Source organism: Pangasianodon hypophthalmus, chromosome 8 (assembly GCF_027358585.1).
Source record: "Pangasianodon hypophthalmus isolate fPanHyp1 chromosome 8, fPanHyp1.pri, whole genome shotgun sequence".
NCBI classification, from domain to species: domain Eukaryota; kingdom Metazoa; phylum Chordata; class Actinopteri; order Siluriformes; family Pangasiidae; genus Pangasianodon; species Pangasianodon hypophthalmus.
In genome coordinates, this window is record NC_069717.1 from 28,593,935 (window position 1) to 28,610,851 (window position 16,917).

The following is a 16,917-nucleotide window of genomic DNA, read 5'->3' on the forward strand; positions in this document are numbered from 1 at the left end:
CACCCCTGCTGTACAAGGAGGCCACCATATAGCCTGTACATCCTGCTGAAATGCATCACTGTACCTATATACTGTATATTAGACTTACTCGCATGTACTCCAAGTGCTCGTCTTTGGCTCTTGGTGAGTTCCTTTCAGAAGGAACATGATAAGCTTATTTCATTCTTACCCCATTCCTCCAAAGTACATGGTCAATGGTCAATCACACAAAGCCATCAATTTTGCATTGGTTACACAATGTGCTCATTCAGAAAGCACTAGCACTCAATACAATTAACTCAAGTCATCCAAACCTGAAGTCAATTAACACACAGTTCTCCAGGTGTAAACACTCCTCTTCTTCTTCTTCTTCTTTCGGCTTTTCCCTTCAGGGATCGCCACAGCGAATCATCACTCTCAACCTATCCCTATCTTCTACATCCTCACTCCAGGTGTAAACACTACAAAGCAAAATTTTTCACACACCAATCAGAACCTCAGGATGAATAAATAGGATCACAGGTACATTCGCATGGTATGTGTTTTGTACATCTGATTCACCTCTTCTGTAATTCAGCTCCAGATTTTGGCCCTTTCAAGGGGCTATTATACTGTTAACTAGACATGATTAAAAAAAAAAACAACAACTTTTACTTCTACATCTTTCCTCATCATGTCAGCTGTGTGAATGTTGCCTTTTATGGAGTTTTGTGGGCGTCACCAAATGCAAATCAGCCATGCTGTGCATATGCCCTTAATTTATGAGTGATTGGCATTCATCAACAAATGCATGTGAGTACTAAGAAAATCAGCATTTTTGAAAATCCAGCAGAATTTTTTTGTTCGGTTTGGCTTACACAAACATTTACACACAATTTTACTTAAAGAGCGATAAATGAGGCCCAATGGAAGTAAACTGCGCAATGTTGTCCACTCATGTATACAGTCATTGGTATATGTGCATAAACTGGGAGGAGAAAACAAGACACAAGTAAGACTAATGATCAGTGCAGATGAAAAATTTATTGGCATGTTTAATTTTTTTTTTTTGTCATATGGCATTATCTTTTGCAGCATTTAACTTGTTCATCAGATTTAGATCAGTTTTTAAAGAGAGAGAAATAAGAAGAATAAGGTTTTGAGTTGTAAAACTGCATGGAAGTTAAAACTCTGCCACCATGTGGAGAAAATCAGCAAATACAGAGATGCTAAATATGATTATACAGGTTTTTAGTATTTATACATGCTCTAACATTACAAAATCTAAAGAAGATACACAGTACTTAAAGAAAAATAAAAGGAATTACATTGGAAACGGTACATTCACAATATGCTGTTTGATCAGTAAAAGCAAATAAATCATGTTTAGTTTAGAAGTGTAATTACTTTTGGTAATTTGTCATCTTCCAAGTTCATCAGAACAAAATTATTTTACTGATTTGGTTGATTTTTATCAAAATTTTTTGTAAGGACATCACATAAACTGTCTTGTGGAGTGACATTACATCTATAAATGATTTATAGAGTAGATTATATATTAGAGAAAAATAGGCACATTTCTTAACACCACATATATCTTGATTATTGAAGTTGCGCATAATGACGAAAAAAGAAGGGGGAAAAAAAATCAAATGATAGCTTACAGTTATCAACATATCAAAACCTTTCCATTTTGGGAAATACCCAGAGAATTCCCAGAAAATTAAGTGAAATGGGGGGAAAAAAGCTCTCGGTGGGCTCTTGCTGAGATCATGTAAAACTCTCACTGAAGTGGACATGGAGAGGTGTACTCAGCTGCAGCTCTCTCACCTTTAGAAGAAAAAAAAAACAGAAATCAGGATTTAGTTCTCGTATGAAACAAGACAGATACAGTGTGAGCTCTGTGTATAATTGCTTTGGACAGCTAAATGTAGAGATTTTACTGGTTGATAAAGAAGTACAGAATGCGTACTGGTCTCGTAGTAGTCGTAAACCTTCACAGCAGCTGGTTTCAGGTTCTCCACTGGAAGGTCCTGCACAATCTTCAGGGTGTACACCTTCTCCTCTCCATTTGCCAGCTAAAACAGACAGAGGTGTTAAACAAAATTATTTCTGTTCACCATGAACAAATAAAGCCACACGGTCTGTTTCGATTTTATTGCAATGCCACTGCACTTCATTTCAGGAGGATGGGTGCAATAACTAAATGCTATTTTATTTAACATTTTATCAGCACTTTGTAACAGTCAGAGGTAAAGCTGTAATTTCAAGTTTTCTGACATATTTAGGACAGATTACTTTATGCTTTATGGTTTCTCTGTAACATGACAAGCTGCATTTTATTTGTCTTATTAACTTCAAAAGAAAGAAAATGGAGGCTGAATTTAAAAAGGCCGTTACGAGAACAACTGTTTATAGCTGCTATAACGTAAGTGAGAACAGGAACTTGTACTGTGCACATTCCACAATATTAAATGAAACTATAAAAAAAGTATGACGTGCCATTCTTTAATAAATAAAAAAAAATGCAATATGAGAGGAATAACACACACACTTACACTCTTAGTTCTTAAATTTAGAACCTGTAGGGATTCTTCTGTTTTCTCTCTGGGGTAATATTATAGGTTCTGTGTGTTCAGACAGTTTCCCTGTTCTGGGTGTGTGTTCACGGTGTGTGTGTGTGTGTGTGTGTGTGTGTGCACTTGGATGGGTTAAATGCAGAGCACAAATTCCGAGTATGGGTCACCATACTTGGCCACACGTCACTTCACTTTCACTTTCACTGTCAGTAATTGTTCCAAATTAGAACCTAACACTTTATCCTAATAACGCTCAAGATATCTCTAGAACTCTCTAGCAAAAATATTATTATTATTTTTAAAATTATCATTTACATTCATTAGAATGCAGAACCAAGCTCGAAAAAATGCTTACTATTGTTCTGGTTTAAATTTAAATGTAAAATGACCTGAACAAGTGTTTTAGTATTGTGGTGTGTGTGTGTGTGTGTGTGTGTGTGATCTTACTCCATTCAGGTAGATGATTGCGTTGCCCTCAATTTTGTCCACACGTTTCACTGCTCCGTCAGTTGACTGGAATAAAGATAATCAGAATCAAAACTGATCCATCAATATGATAAGCGGTCAATGAGCTGATGATTGGAACAGGGTTTGGTTCGGTGTCATCGTGGCTCATCAACTTATGCCTGATACACACTGTTCTGAATCAGTTTATTATAAATGAATTCTAAATATTTATGTCAGTGTTCCTGCTTTATACTTCCAGTTAAAGGTTTATGTTACGTTTGAACTGCTGTTCACAAGCTGCACTGACGTCTCGTCCACCCTGAATCCAGAAAGAGGCTTGACATCGATGACCACCATGTTGGTCTCCAAACGTTGACCGTTATACCTGAAATTAAAAGATCATTAATCACTCACATTCTCTTCTTTTGTTTTGAGGTAAGTGAATAACACATTTCTAAAAGTAACTTCTGAAAGTTATGAAAAACTAATATAACATTATCCTCACATTATGCTTATTATTTGAAGATGTAACTGAAATTATTATTGAAAGATAAAACTGAAATAAATGAGAACATCCTTTTTATACAGTGACTCTCATAAATTTATATATAGCTAACCAATGATTATAGAATATTTCATTAATGTCTTTATCATAAATACTTTGTTGTAAAGAATTTTGTAAAGAATTGTAAAGAATTTTGCAATTGCAGACTTTAAAAATGTTGTACATAAATGATGATTTTCACTTTTTATTATATACATCTTAGTTCCAGGCACGAAATCTGATTCTGGTTCTAGCCGTGCTGTTATATGGCACCACTTTTTTCACCAACTCTGTGTTACATATAATTCAAGTTGTGTCACATGATTAACAATACTTCAGCAAATACACATTTTTTAATGGATGTATTATGAAAGATAATTCAATTCAATTAAATTCCTTTGTCTTCCTTATTTTGTCTTAAAGGCTTGTAAACTCTTGAATTCAGTTATATTCTGGCTTTGATTAAATAACTTTAATAGACATTATGCCCAATAACACAATCTGTTACACTGCATGTATTAATAGAGATAATTCTTGATCCATTCATTTTCTATCTTGTAGATTATGCAGTTGCAGTAGAACTCACATGACAGTAATGGTCAATTCCAGAGATGGATTTGGGACTCTGCAGTTTCCAGATGCTGAGGCTGAGATGATGAATGAAGAGCGGTCAGGAGGAGGAGGGATGTTGTAGCGCAGATTGAACTAGAAGAAAAATAACACCCTATTAGCACCACTCATCCTCCCAAACTGACCCTCTGGAACCTGCTTTATTAATAAAGGAACTGAGGTGAGTGAGTAAAGTGTGAAAAGGTGATATACCAACCTGCACGTACACACAGCCTTGTCCTTCTGCTTTGATGTTGTAATCTCCAGTAGCCTCCTGCAGCTGACTCTCCTGATACAGCAGCCTGTTACTCTGAGTGATGGTAAATGTGGTAATCAACCCTGATGGTGATGTTATAGTAACAGTAACAGTTCCTGCTGGACTGTAGGTGGCGAAACTGTATTTCGCCAGAGCCTGGAGAGCTACAACAGTGTCCTGGATGATGGAAAAAAGTATAAAGAGAACACATTTAACCCATTCATGTAGAGTGTCTAGACTCATAGATCATATAAACTTACATATGTATTATATATATACCTTCAAATCACTACAGTATTAGACAAACTCCATTTTCTTGATTTTTTAAAAAAAAAACGGTCTAACTTTTTTAATGAGACATCATTAAAACAACTACTAGAACAAATTTACAAAAAATGTAAGTTATTTCTTTCATTTCGCAGTTCAATGCAGTACAATTTAAAACAATGTGTCTCATACACTGTTACTTCTTGAATAGCATTTATAAAATAATAAGCAGCTTTTAGTTTTAATAAGCTTTTAGCGTGTAGCCTGTAGGGTATAACAGGTATATCTTGTTTTTGTGTCAAAGATATAAAGTTAAATTTTGGAAAGGTCAGCACTCTATAAAAAAGTATGAGGTTGATATGTACCTGTGTAGACGCGAAGCCCCCGAAGGCGTTCTGTTGCTGAGAAAGCCAGTGGACGATGCTGACGCTGTAACCCAGACCAAACCCAGACAGCTGGGGTCCGGACATCAGAGCCAGAAGCACATACGAGGTCATCTCCACTTCTAAAGAGTCCATCACTGACCCATCATTCACTCTGCTCCAGTGCCGCCCGCCCCCTAATGGATATATATTAGACAGATATTAGATTCTGGAGTCACTGACCTACATTTCTTCAATGAACACCAAAAACCCACACTATATTCCAACATTCTCCAGCACAATTCAAAATCATTTCAATCGAACCCCCAACACCAAAATTCTCAAATATCAACATTTTCCAAAACAGCATCACTGTTAAATTCCAACAAACAAGAAATCCACCACCAACAAACACCAACAAACTGCAAACAAGACCAACACAGGATTTTTTACAAGCACACATAAAAATTACCCATCCAAAACCAACAAAAATTACACTCATGAGCACAGTGCAATGTTTTCCATTTAGACACCAACATTCTCCATTACAACAGCCACCAAAATTCGGAAATACCAACATTCCATGAAGTAGTGCAATCCAACAATGAAACACCACCCATATTCTATATTATTTTTTCATCACACTAGAAGAGTCTTTACCACAAAATATTCACCAGCAAATGCCAAGCAACACAATCAGCACTTCAAGACTGCAACATTGATAACAGTTCTCCATTCTCCAACAAACAACGACAATTTTAAAACACCAACATTGGCCAGCAAACACCAATTTTGTCCACTGTAAAACAGACAGACACCAGTCAAAAGCAACAAGAATGAAAATACCATTCTCTAACAAATGCCAACACAAATTTACCTAAAATGGAGACTCAATGTTTTTAATCATGACTTAGAGCTCACTTTTTAGCCTCAGAAAATAGTTTTTCTTTGGTTCATATTAATAGCTGTTAATTAATTTTTACAGCTTCTTGGTCAAAACAAGTTGTCTCTAATTAAACCACAATGTAAATCAAAATCACTTACTAAAACCTGACATAGACTTGTACCACACTTTGAGCTGTCAGAGAATGTCGTGTCAGTTTTCTCTGAGAAATTGGTGGTTTTTTTTGTTTTTTTTTTTAAATAAATATATGTAGGAGCATCAAACCTGAGATTATGGCCTGTGCATCCAGGTCTGAGATGAGTGTGTTCCTCATCACCTGATCTCCAGCTAGGGTGAAGGTGTAGAAGAGGAGAGCCTTGGCATAAGTGGAGTTCACCTGAGTGTACGCATTCCTCAGGCACGTAAGACTGTTGTACACCACAGGATCCTGCCATGTGCACATTGACAAATGTATATATTGTGATCCCTTACTAAGAGGCAAACAAATGTCTTTAAACCTCATAATTTGCATGTAACAAAATATTTCCGTTTTCACTGTTTGAAATAAGAATTCTGAAATATGGTGTTGAATCTTCCATTTGCACAGCACATCTGCAAAATGATTTTAGACTTTACCTGAGCAACAAGGTTACAGCTGTTGTAACCTTGCTAATGTTTATGTTATCTAGCTGGCAATTTAGCATTTTTGTAGAATAATTTTAGTAAAATATCAGAATCAGACTTAAAAACATCAATTATAGTCTTCTATTAATAAAGATTGTGTTAGAAGAATTGTGTTTATTGTAAAAATAGTTTTAGATTCATTTTAAAGAAATCACTGCTTGCTTCCATACTTCCTGCAGTGTATGTTTATCAATGTTGTGTTTCTTCACCATTCTAACATCTGTAATGATTCAACGTTCAGTGACGTTGAGTGTACTGTATAAGGAAATTTCATCAGTGAAACGGTTTACTCACTGTAACTGTATAATTGAGTTCCAACATTGCAGCTGTGATGTAAGCTGAGAGGGTCACCTCATCATTCACCCCTCCCTAAGAAAGATATAAAGAGACAGACAGAGAGAGAGAGAGAAAGATTGAGAGAGAGAGAAAGAGAAAATTAAATAAGATTATGACCCAGTGTGTACTCATTGATATGGTGAAGTTTTCTGTGAGGAGAAGTTTATGTAACATTTATGGAAGGAGTCTGCCGTGTCAGTGCTTTGTAACAGTCAGGTAAAGCTGTAAATTTAATTTTTCAGACATTCTTCAGAGCAGACAAGTTTATGCTTTTGTGGTTTCTCTGTAACATGACAAGCTGCATGTCAGGTCAACTCTGTTAAGGAACTCAGTTTCCCAGAACGCACTGCGGCCTACAGACATGGCTGTCCCGGACTAAACTTCCCAGAGCATACTACCACTGACACTTTCACAGTCACTGGGCTTATGATTGCACACATCTGTTCTCAATCACCCTAACATTTAAAAGAGACTCTCACACCACACATGATATGAAGTAACGCTCAGTACATGTTTGAAATCTGAACTTGCCAAGCCTTAGTTTCCATGATCGCTATTTTGGTTCTGACTCTGATTGTTTCCAGGTTTTTTGTGTTTTCAAGATAGGAAAAGTTAGGAAAATCACCTGAATTTTCCTAACAATTTGGATTTGTCTGCCAGTCCCTTAATAAATAACTATAACTGCACTTGCATCTGTCTCAGCCTGCTCTCTCTGACAGATTACTTTATCGTCACCATGGAGGCAGCAGGAGAGCCTGGCGGCATGCTCTTACAGCACAGGGAGAACTGGTGGGAGATCACCAACAACACCTGGCAAACCTGGACGCCAAGGTTAACCTGATCTTCCAGGCTCTCCACCACCACAGTAGCTAGCACACTAATGCTGCAACCAGACAAAGTATGCAGGTGACGCCTCACAGGGTAAAGGGTTCTAACTACAATGTTCTCTGTATTTCAGCAGCCATAAGGGATTATCGGAGAGGCAAAAGATCACACACTTATTGTGGAGGTGGATGCCTCTGAGACAGGGGCTGGAGCCATCCTGTTCCAGCAGTACAGGGAGAAGCCCAAACTTCATCCCGTGGCTTTTTTTTTTTCAAAGAAACTATCCCCTGCTAAGCAGAACTATGATATCGGGAATCGAGAGTTATTGGCAGTGAAACTGGCCCTTGAGGAGCAGTGTCACTGGCTGGAATGGGCCACTCACCCATTCACCATATTCCCCAAACACAAAAACCTCAAGTATCTCAAGACTGCTAAGCATCTTAACCTTCATTAGGACCGATGGTCCCTGTGCTTCACCTGATTCCAATTCACTCTTTCCTATAGGCCCGGCTCCAAAAATACCAAGGCTGATGTTCTGTTCTGCATGCACGCCGCCAGCCTTTGTGAGGGCAGTGAGGAGCTCGTACTTCCTGCTTCATGGGAGCTGTCGCCTGGAACATAGACTGAGCAATTGCTCACAATCCTCAAACAACAAACAAACAAACTGTTTGTACCAGGTAAGCTGCGAGCTAAACATTATGTGGGCAGACACCACCTTAGCCATGGGCCACCCAGGTATGCAATGCACATATCATCTGCTACGGAACAAATACCGGTGGCCCAATGTGCATGTGGACATACATGGAACCATCTCTTGTACCACTTGCACCCAAGCCAAGGTCCCATGAACAGGTAAGCTCCTGCCTTTGCCCACACCACAGTGGCCCTGGTCCCACCTAGTGGTGGATTTCATCACTGACCTCCTGGAATCCCACGGTCATACCGTCATCCTGGTTATCATCAACCGATTCTCAAATTCACTATGCCTCATTCAGTTGCCTTTGCCACAGCCAAGCTCCTCTTTAACCACATGTTCTGGTACTTTGGGATACCAGAGGACACCATCAGTGACAGAAGTACCCAGTTCACATCTTGAGTTTGTCCCAGCTTTATGGAAAACTGGAGTTGACAGTAAGCCTGACCTCAGGATACCATCCACAAACCAACAGGAAGGTGGAGACCAGGAGATTGGCTGGTTTTGGAGAACCTTCTGTGCTGAGAACCAAGAGGATTGGGCCCAGTACCTGCCATGGGCAGAGTATGCCCAGAACTCTCTGCGACACTCAGCCACTCATTTAACCCTCTTCCAGTGTGTGCTTGGGTGCCAGCCCGCACTGTTCCCCTGGAACTCCAACCCCACCAACTCACCAGCCGTGAGCGGCTGTTTTCAGTGTAGTGAATAGGTGTTGGAATGCATCCATCAGCATCTTCAACAAGTGGCCCCAACCAATAAAGAGAATGCTGACCAGCACCGAGGAGACCCCCCAATGAGGAGGTTGCAAGAAATTAAGCCCCAGGTACATCTGCCCATTTAAGATCCTGAATCAATTCACGGAAGTCATCTGCAAGATTGCCCTGCCACGACAATGCCGTATAGCCCCCTCGTTCCATGTCTCCTGCCTGAAACCCCTCACACCCAGGCCCATAGCCACAGACATCCCACCTGCCACCCCACCAGCCCCCCTGACATCAAAGGTCAACCTGCATACCTTGTAAAATCAATACTCAACTCCCGGCGCAGAAATGGCTGACTGGAATACCTGACCTTCATGTCGGTGTGGAAGAGTTGTCCCACTGAGGCAAAGCATCCGTTAGCCTGCTGACGTTGACCGAGCCAGGCCTTCGCCTGATCCACAAACACCTGATCTACAAAGATGTACTGCTTTGCATTTCCAAAAGACTTCATCACGAATGCCGTCAGCCTGAGAATACAAACACAAAGTTCCAGATAACAAGTCAGAATCACAATCTTTATTTGGAAGTTAAAAAAGTAGGATTCTTTTGTGTTCTCTTAGTCTTATTATATTAAACAATGAACAACTTCTAATGATTAATTCATGTTTATTTTATTCAGGACTGAAATGAAGTCCACACAAATGAGCACATATTGGTCAATCTTGCACTATTAATTATAGTCATAGATCATAATAATAATAATCACTAATTTATTAAATTTATTATGTGTATATAATTTATTTAACCGTTAAGCAAACCTCAGTTAATGTAAGTGTTAATTACATTTACATTAACATTACTTATGGTATATATAAATTATACCACAGTGCTCTTAAATTCTGGGTTCTGACTGGTTGATTAATATTCCTAGCTCTGACAGGGTGTCCACCTGGGCTGTCTTTCTGACTTTGACATTTTAAGCTGTTTTCTTATTTAATTCATTTTTTTCTCTTAACTCTGTCTGCATGATCAGACGACCTTTACCTGGTTTTTGATTACACCTTTGTTTTAAGATTTTCACAACTACATCCAACTAACTACTGATTTGTGAAACAAGGGGATGATTGTTAATAGTTGCTATAATATATTTGAGAACAGGACCTAGTTTGTTTCTTGGACATTAAATATAACAATAAATGGATTAAAAAGTATGATGTTATTTAATGAATAAAAACTGTAGTTGTAATATACATTATATTATTGTTGTAATATAAGAGTAAATATAAGTGTAAAATCACTACAAGTTATGCTGTTTCCACTTTAACTATCTGTCACTGTGACCCTACTGTACAAGTTGAGCTTTTTTCCTTAGATAAAGTCTTTAAATATTTCCACCATTAGGCTTAAAAACCTTGCTTCATTTGTTCTATACTTTGTTTTCTGTTTTTCTTACTGAATGTCTAAATGATTTTTTTTTTACATATTTAATATACATATATAAAAAAGCATCATTTGACATCAATTTTCTTAGAGACCATGTGTTGCCTGATGCATCGCTCATTCCAAAAGCACTGTAAGATCCATCATTGTGTTTGTAGCTCAGCTCTCTCTGATATCCTGTGCAGGAGATAAGACACACAAGAAATTGTGTAAAAAAATATTTCCCTTATTTTATCCTAGTTTAGTTATTGCCAAATCCCAATCATCAGATAAGGCTCTACCAAATAACTAAATCCCCTGAGAAGTAGATGAGGGGTTTTGGGGGATTGGACTCCCCTTATTTAGATTTTATATTCCAAAAAGCAAGAAAGTAAAGACAAATGTCATTACATATAGTAAATAATTGTAATATTAAAATGTTATCCCAGACGTGTCAGAAGGCCACTTACTGAACACCTCCACAATGGGCCATATAATTTCCTCACTATTAAACAGCTGAGGATTCTGCACTCATCTGTACATTTATAAATTGATTTATCTTTGTTTTGTGCACTTGCTGTAATCCTCAGGTTTGCAGAGATGTTATATCTTGTAAAGAGTCCTCACCGCTTATGAGGTAGGTCTCAGCTGTGCTTCTGATCTGAGGTGTGAGCTGGTTGGTGCTCTCCAGATACTGCAGGATGAAGATGTTGGGGGCGAAGAGCAGCATGTTCTGCTCTCCACAGCCGTACGGCATCGCCAAGAGACTCGCCAGGTTCTTTAGAGCTCGGCCCATCAGATCTCCTGCAGAGAGACAACGTTAGCATAGCCTTAGCATTTTTCTTTCATTTTTCTTTAGTTTTGATTGAATCTGATTAGTGGGTATTACAAAAACTGTCTCTGAGCATTTGTTTGATAAACATGGAGTGATAATCTTGTGCATGCCACAAAAATGGTCCAGCATTCTTTGGTTTGTCTCTCTGGAAGAACTCTTAAAGGTCAATTGGATTCTATATTACTGAAGGCTTCTATTTCAAAGGTAACAGTGTACACAGTAAACAAAATCATGTTCTTGCATCTTGATGGCAAAATTAGCGATTGATGATGATAAATTGTCCACAATTTAATCAAGGACATGAACAAAAAGGAAAAGTTTTGCTTCTATCAAAAAGTTTCAATCTATCAAAATATCATCTTAACATATTATTTGTATCATTTATACACTTGTCTTATACACTATATATACTATATATATATACTATATATATATATGAAACTGAAACAGTACTATGACTCACCCAGCACAGAGACTGAAGCCACAGCCGAACCCTCCACGAATACATTGGGCAGGGTTAGTGAGACCGTCTTCTTAACTACACCTTTTAACAGAGATAGATAACCAAGGAAAAAACTTGGTACAAACTGTACAGGACCACTGCTGGTTCCCCTAATTCCACCTGATTCAGTTATTTTTGAGCAGTGAAATCACAAACTGTACTGGACTGACACTCTAAGACTAAGAATTAGGGATCCCTGCTTTGGCAAAGGCCATGAAACCTGCTCCAGGAGATCCACCTTCCTCTAAAATTCAGTTCCAGCCCAAAGCAACAAAACTGAATGTTAATCAACAGTCGAGATTAAAGTGTGCCTTTTGTACAAAACACTTTCTTCACTGTAAGGTATAAGGGCTACATAAACAAGGTGAAAGAATGTTTGTGTCTGACCTGATGGGCAGAGAAGTTCATTGTAGCTTTTATACTGTTTGATTCCTTCAGGCTGAAAATGGCAGCAGAATAAAATACAATTATAATCACAATTACAGCATCAATAAAAGGGCTGCAAATTATGTTCAAAAGTCACATCAATATTTACACTGGAAAAGTTCCCCATATTCAGAGTTTGGTTTTGTAGCTGCTTAAGTAATTTTACAATTATTAAAATCACTTGCGTGTAGTTCATACCTCTGAGGTGTAAGATTTTTATCAGTTAAAGTGTCCAAGATGGGCTTTTTCTATAGCATCTAGACCAACGGTTTTAAACACGTGATGTTTTTCAACCCACCGTTATCAAAGGCTATTATCATTTATTGAGTTCTTATTGTTATTAGTCTGTTTGACTGGTTACAAGAATGGAATTGGATTTAATCCAAACCTTAATAGCTCCAAAATAATTACTTCTATAAAAAATGTCAACTTGAGTTCATTGTCTTCTGTGAATGGTCCCTGGCTGCAAAATTCATCCAAATTATTATTATTATTTGAATTAATGATGTAATCACCTGCACTAGCAGTTTTTTAATTATTGAATCGATGTATCCTTTCTCTGGAACAGTAACTGCACACTCCCCACACAGAGATGATGACTGTGCGGCCTCTGCTACCACATTGATGCTCACCTCCCCTATAAGGCACACACACACACACACACACACATATACAAAGTACTGTTTATTCTCACTATCAAAACTTCTGTTAATCCCCTTTTCAAAATCTACAGTACACCAAGAAAGGATTTTTTTTCCCAATGCACTTTAATCCACATGTGACACACACATACACTCACTGTCCACTGTATACTTGTATACCTGCTCATTTATGCAATTATCCAATCAGCCAACTAAAATCATGCACACACAAGAGCTTCAGGTAATGTTCACATTAAACATCAGACTCGGGAAAAAGTGCAATCTCTGTGACTTTAACCGTGGCATAGTTGTTGGTACCAGATGGCCTGGTTTGAGTATTTAAGAAAATGCTGTTCTACTGGAATTTCACACACAACAGTCTCTAGAGTTTACACAAAATGGTGTGAGAAACAAAAATATTTGCTGCCACATGATTGGCAGCTTGGATATCTGCATAAATTAGCAGGTGTACAGGTTTTATTATTAAAGTGGACAGATATATCTAACACTTGACGATCACACCCATTTCAAGACCATGAGCATTAATATTGTTCCCCCTTTTCTGCAGCATACAAAGCCATTCTAGACAATTCTATGCTTCCAACACAGTTTGGGGATGAACCAAATATGGTCAGGTGTCCACATACTTTTTGCCATATAGTGCAGTGGCATAGAAAATCGTTTGGGCAAAATGTAACTACAACATATTGCTATGGATGTACAGAATTTTCTATTAAATTGTCTATTAATAAATATGTTGAAAAAATTACAATTTTATCCATTAATATGTATAAGTTTCTCATGGAGGTACACTGACCTACTCAGGGTACTGATAATGTAATCGTGCAAAAGTTAGAAATCAGAATGTCTCTTTTAATCAAAAATATATAAAATTATAAATTATTGTGTGCAACATTATGTGTTTATGTAAGTAAATCTACATTTGTTAAAGCTTATTTGTTTGAAAGGACTCTGTCAAACATTAACCAGAAGTTCCTCTTACTAAAATATAAAATGTCATTACTTCACTCTGCTTTTTTTTCACAAAGAGGAGACAGTTATTGGGAAAAAAAACAGGATCTATATTAACTATTTCTGCTTGGTAATGTGAGAAAGGTTTCCAGTCTAGCATTTTCAGTGAGCTTTAAGTTTAAACGTTTGACATACCCAGAACCAGTGGTGTGATGGTCCAAGAGAAGGTCCAGCTCTCATCAGCGCACAGACATTGTGTGTAACTGCAGTCTACACACACTTGCGCTGAGAACTGTTGTGAGTCGGCCAAAGTCACCTTCACCTTTAACACACAGAGTTTTCATTCTATCAGCTATCTGAAGGAATGGAAATCTGTGCGACCAGTGTTACTTGACTCTATTCAAGGAAAACTAATTCCCTATTCAGGGATAACTATTGCCTGCTCAAAAGTTACTGGAAGTCACCAGATGAGGTCTTAGAATAATTTGCATATTCATGGAGGCATCATGATCATTTGTGTAGCAAAATGTGTTACATAAAGAATGATTTTCTGAAGTGTACTACAAGTGTACTGGTCAGAATACCTACAGTATGTTGATAAGTCATTGGTCATTGGTAAACAATGGTAATCAATAATTGGTTGTTGGAATCAATGGTGATTTGTAATTGGTCGTTAGGCACAATGGTGTGCAAAACAGTTGTTAACGTGTGGTAAAAAGGTCAGTACACATACTGTATATGAAAAAATGAATATTTGATTTGAGAAAATTTAGTTAGGCCAAACATGTCAGCTCACCATCATACAGCTTTGGAGGTAGTTAAAGACGGTGGCTTTGAGTGTGAACACTTCTCCTCGGATGATGGAGCTCGGCATGGTGATGCTCACAAAGAATGGCTGGAAGGCAGTGAGTTCAGTTTTCCGGGAGACTCCGAACCCGACAGGTGATGTACAAAATGCGCCAGCCTGCCATGTAGTGATGGAGTCCGGGATTGTTTTATTAATGGTCATCGCACCAGACTGACTGTAGAAGAAATAGCAGTGAATCAATAACAAAGACTGAAAAAAATGGAAAATCCACTTATAACAATATACACACCTGACTGAAACAAGATCCCAGATCCACGTCTCTGGGAAAAATTTGCGGATGGTAACAACTGGTTGGTTTGAACTTGCAGCAACTGAAATGGATCCTCTGGTGGTGAAATGTGGTGCGTCCATGGCTACAGTTTCTGGGACTGAGACTAAATTTGGATATACAGTCAGGTCCATAAATATTTGGGCATTGACAAAGTTGCTGTTATTTAGCTGTTTACCACAGTATATAGTATTTAAAAGTAAATAATGAAAAGTACAGACTTTCAGCTTTAATTTAAGAGTATGTATATCCAAATTGGTTGGAAAATGTAGGAATTTGGTCCCTTTTTAAAGAACCAAAAGTAATTGGACAATTGGCTGCTCAGTTGTTCCATGGCCAGGTGCATGTTATTCCCTCATTATTTCACTTACAAGTAAGCAGATAAAAGGTATAGAGTTTATTTCAAGTGCAGCATTTGCATTTGGAATCTGTTGCTGTTAACTCTCAATATAAAGTCCAAAGAGCTGGCACTGCCAGTGAAGCAAGCCATCATTATGCTGAAAAATCAAAACAAACCAAGTGTCTGACTCTCACGTCACTGATCTGAGCTCGAGTCCTGGCCCTGACAGAAACATGAAGCCAGATATGGGCCCAGCAGAGGCGCCCAGCACTCAAGAGGTCTTCGCCACTGTAGCTTAGCAAGAACACTCTCTCCAGGCATTGGTGGATTTAGGCACAGCTGGTAACTTCATGGACTTTCCCTAGCTGAGAATCTCCAGATTCCCTCTCTGCCATGACCTCTGGGCCATGGGAAGGCAACCCATCAAACATCCACCCTACGCCTTTCCATTCTCCAACACAAGGAGTTGAATTTCCACCTAGCATAGTCTCCTGAGCTCCCTGTGATTCTTGGTCACCCCTGGCTCCTTCATTATAATCCACATATCGTCTGGTCCACTGGCTCTATCCTCTAGTGGGGCACTACCTGTCATGCTCCCTGTCTCTTTCAGAGCTCCCCAGATCCCATTCCCAAGTCTCTAATCCCCAAGACCTATCTCGAGTCCCCACCTAGTACCATGATCTCAAGGCAGTCTCCAGCAAGCAGAGTGCCACCACTTTACCCCCACCCCGTCCATATGACTGCGCCATCTACCTGCTCCCAGGTACCCGTCCCCCTAGAGATTGAATCTTCTCCCTGTCTCCCTGCCCTAGCTACTTATTTCATTCATCCTTCCAACTCCCCCACTGATGCATGATCTTTCTTCATGGGAAAGAAAGATGGTGGCCTTCACCCATGCATAGATTACCGATGTCTATACAGAAGCACGAACAGAACATCATAGCAATATCAGTGACATTGCTGCATTCCCTTGTGTGTATTTAAGTTGCCTTGTTTCTTAGTTTCTTTGCTTGGTGTTTACCTTTTGCCTTTACCTATTTTTTTTACCTTTTGCCAAATAACCTAAAAAAAAAACCTGTTCACAACACTTGGCTAGAACAAGAACACCCACTAAGAGGTAGGCATGTCTGTGTCAAAGTCAACAATCAAGAGAAGCCTTCATAAGATTCACCACAAGAACAAAACCACTGGAAAGCCTCAAAAACATGAAGACCAGATTACAGTTTGAAAAAAACTTCTATAAAAGCATCCACAGTTGGAACAAATAGAACAATATATGATGGACAGATGAGAAAAAGATCAACTTGTACCAGAAAAATGGAAAAAGAAAAGTATGGAGAAGAGAAGAAACTGCTCATGACCCAAAGCATGTCACCTCATCTTATGGCATGGGCGTGTATGTCTGTCAATGGAACTGGTTCCCTTGTATTTATTGATAGGGCTATATTATCTGCTCACATTCAGCCAAATGCTTCTAAACTCATTGGATGGCAGATGGACA

General features: G+C 38.5%; 2 protein-coding genes across 2 annotated transcripts in view; both read right to left on the reverse strand.

Annotated features, from left to right (window-relative positions):
* Window positions 1-189, reverse strand: part of LOC113546103 (alpha-2-macroglobulin-like protein 1) — a 29,458-nt gene extending 29,269 nt beyond the window's left edge. Inside the window, exon 1 of the mRNA XM_026945825.3 lies at window positions 170-189. Within this exon, the coding sequence (XP_026801626.3) occupies window positions 170-189 (20 nt within the window). The remainder of the gene's footprint in view (window positions 1-169) is intronic.
* An 859-nt stretch (window positions 190-1,048) lies between these two features.
* The window catches only part of LOC113546054 (alpha-2-macroglobulin-like protein 1), a 35,500-nt gene continuing 19,631 nt past the window's right edge, over window positions 1,049-16,917 (reverse strand). The window contains exons 19-36 of the mRNA XM_053236337.1: window positions 15,038-15,176; window positions 14,737-14,962; window positions 14,136-14,262; window positions 12,843-12,964; window positions 12,289-12,340; window positions 11,863-11,943; window positions 11,192-11,368; window positions 10,681-10,762; window positions 9,516-9,672; window positions 6,890-6,958; window positions 6,191-6,353; window positions 5,026-5,219; window positions 4,355-4,570; window positions 4,115-4,233; window positions 3,261-3,369; window positions 2,985-3,050; window positions 1,931-2,036; window positions 1,049-1,788 (exon numbers count right to left, since the gene is read on the reverse strand). Coding sequence (XP_053092312.1) covers window positions 1,742-1,788; window positions 1,931-2,036; window positions 2,985-3,050; window positions 3,261-3,369; window positions 4,115-4,233; window positions 4,355-4,570; window positions 5,026-5,219; window positions 6,191-6,353; window positions 6,890-6,958; window positions 9,516-9,672; window positions 10,681-10,762; window positions 11,192-11,368; window positions 11,863-11,943; window positions 12,289-12,340; window positions 12,843-12,964; window positions 14,136-14,262; window positions 14,737-14,962; window positions 15,038-15,176 — 2,252 coding nt within the window. The 3' untranslated portion in view covers window positions 1,049-1,741. The remainder of the gene's footprint in view (window positions 1,789-1,930; window positions 2,037-2,984; window positions 3,051-3,260; window positions 3,370-4,114; window positions 4,234-4,354; window positions 4,571-5,025; window positions 5,220-6,190; window positions 6,354-6,889; window positions 6,959-9,515; window positions 9,673-10,680; window positions 10,763-11,191; window positions 11,369-11,862; window positions 11,944-12,288; window positions 12,341-12,842; window positions 12,965-14,135; window positions 14,263-14,736; window positions 14,963-15,037; window positions 15,177-16,917) is intronic.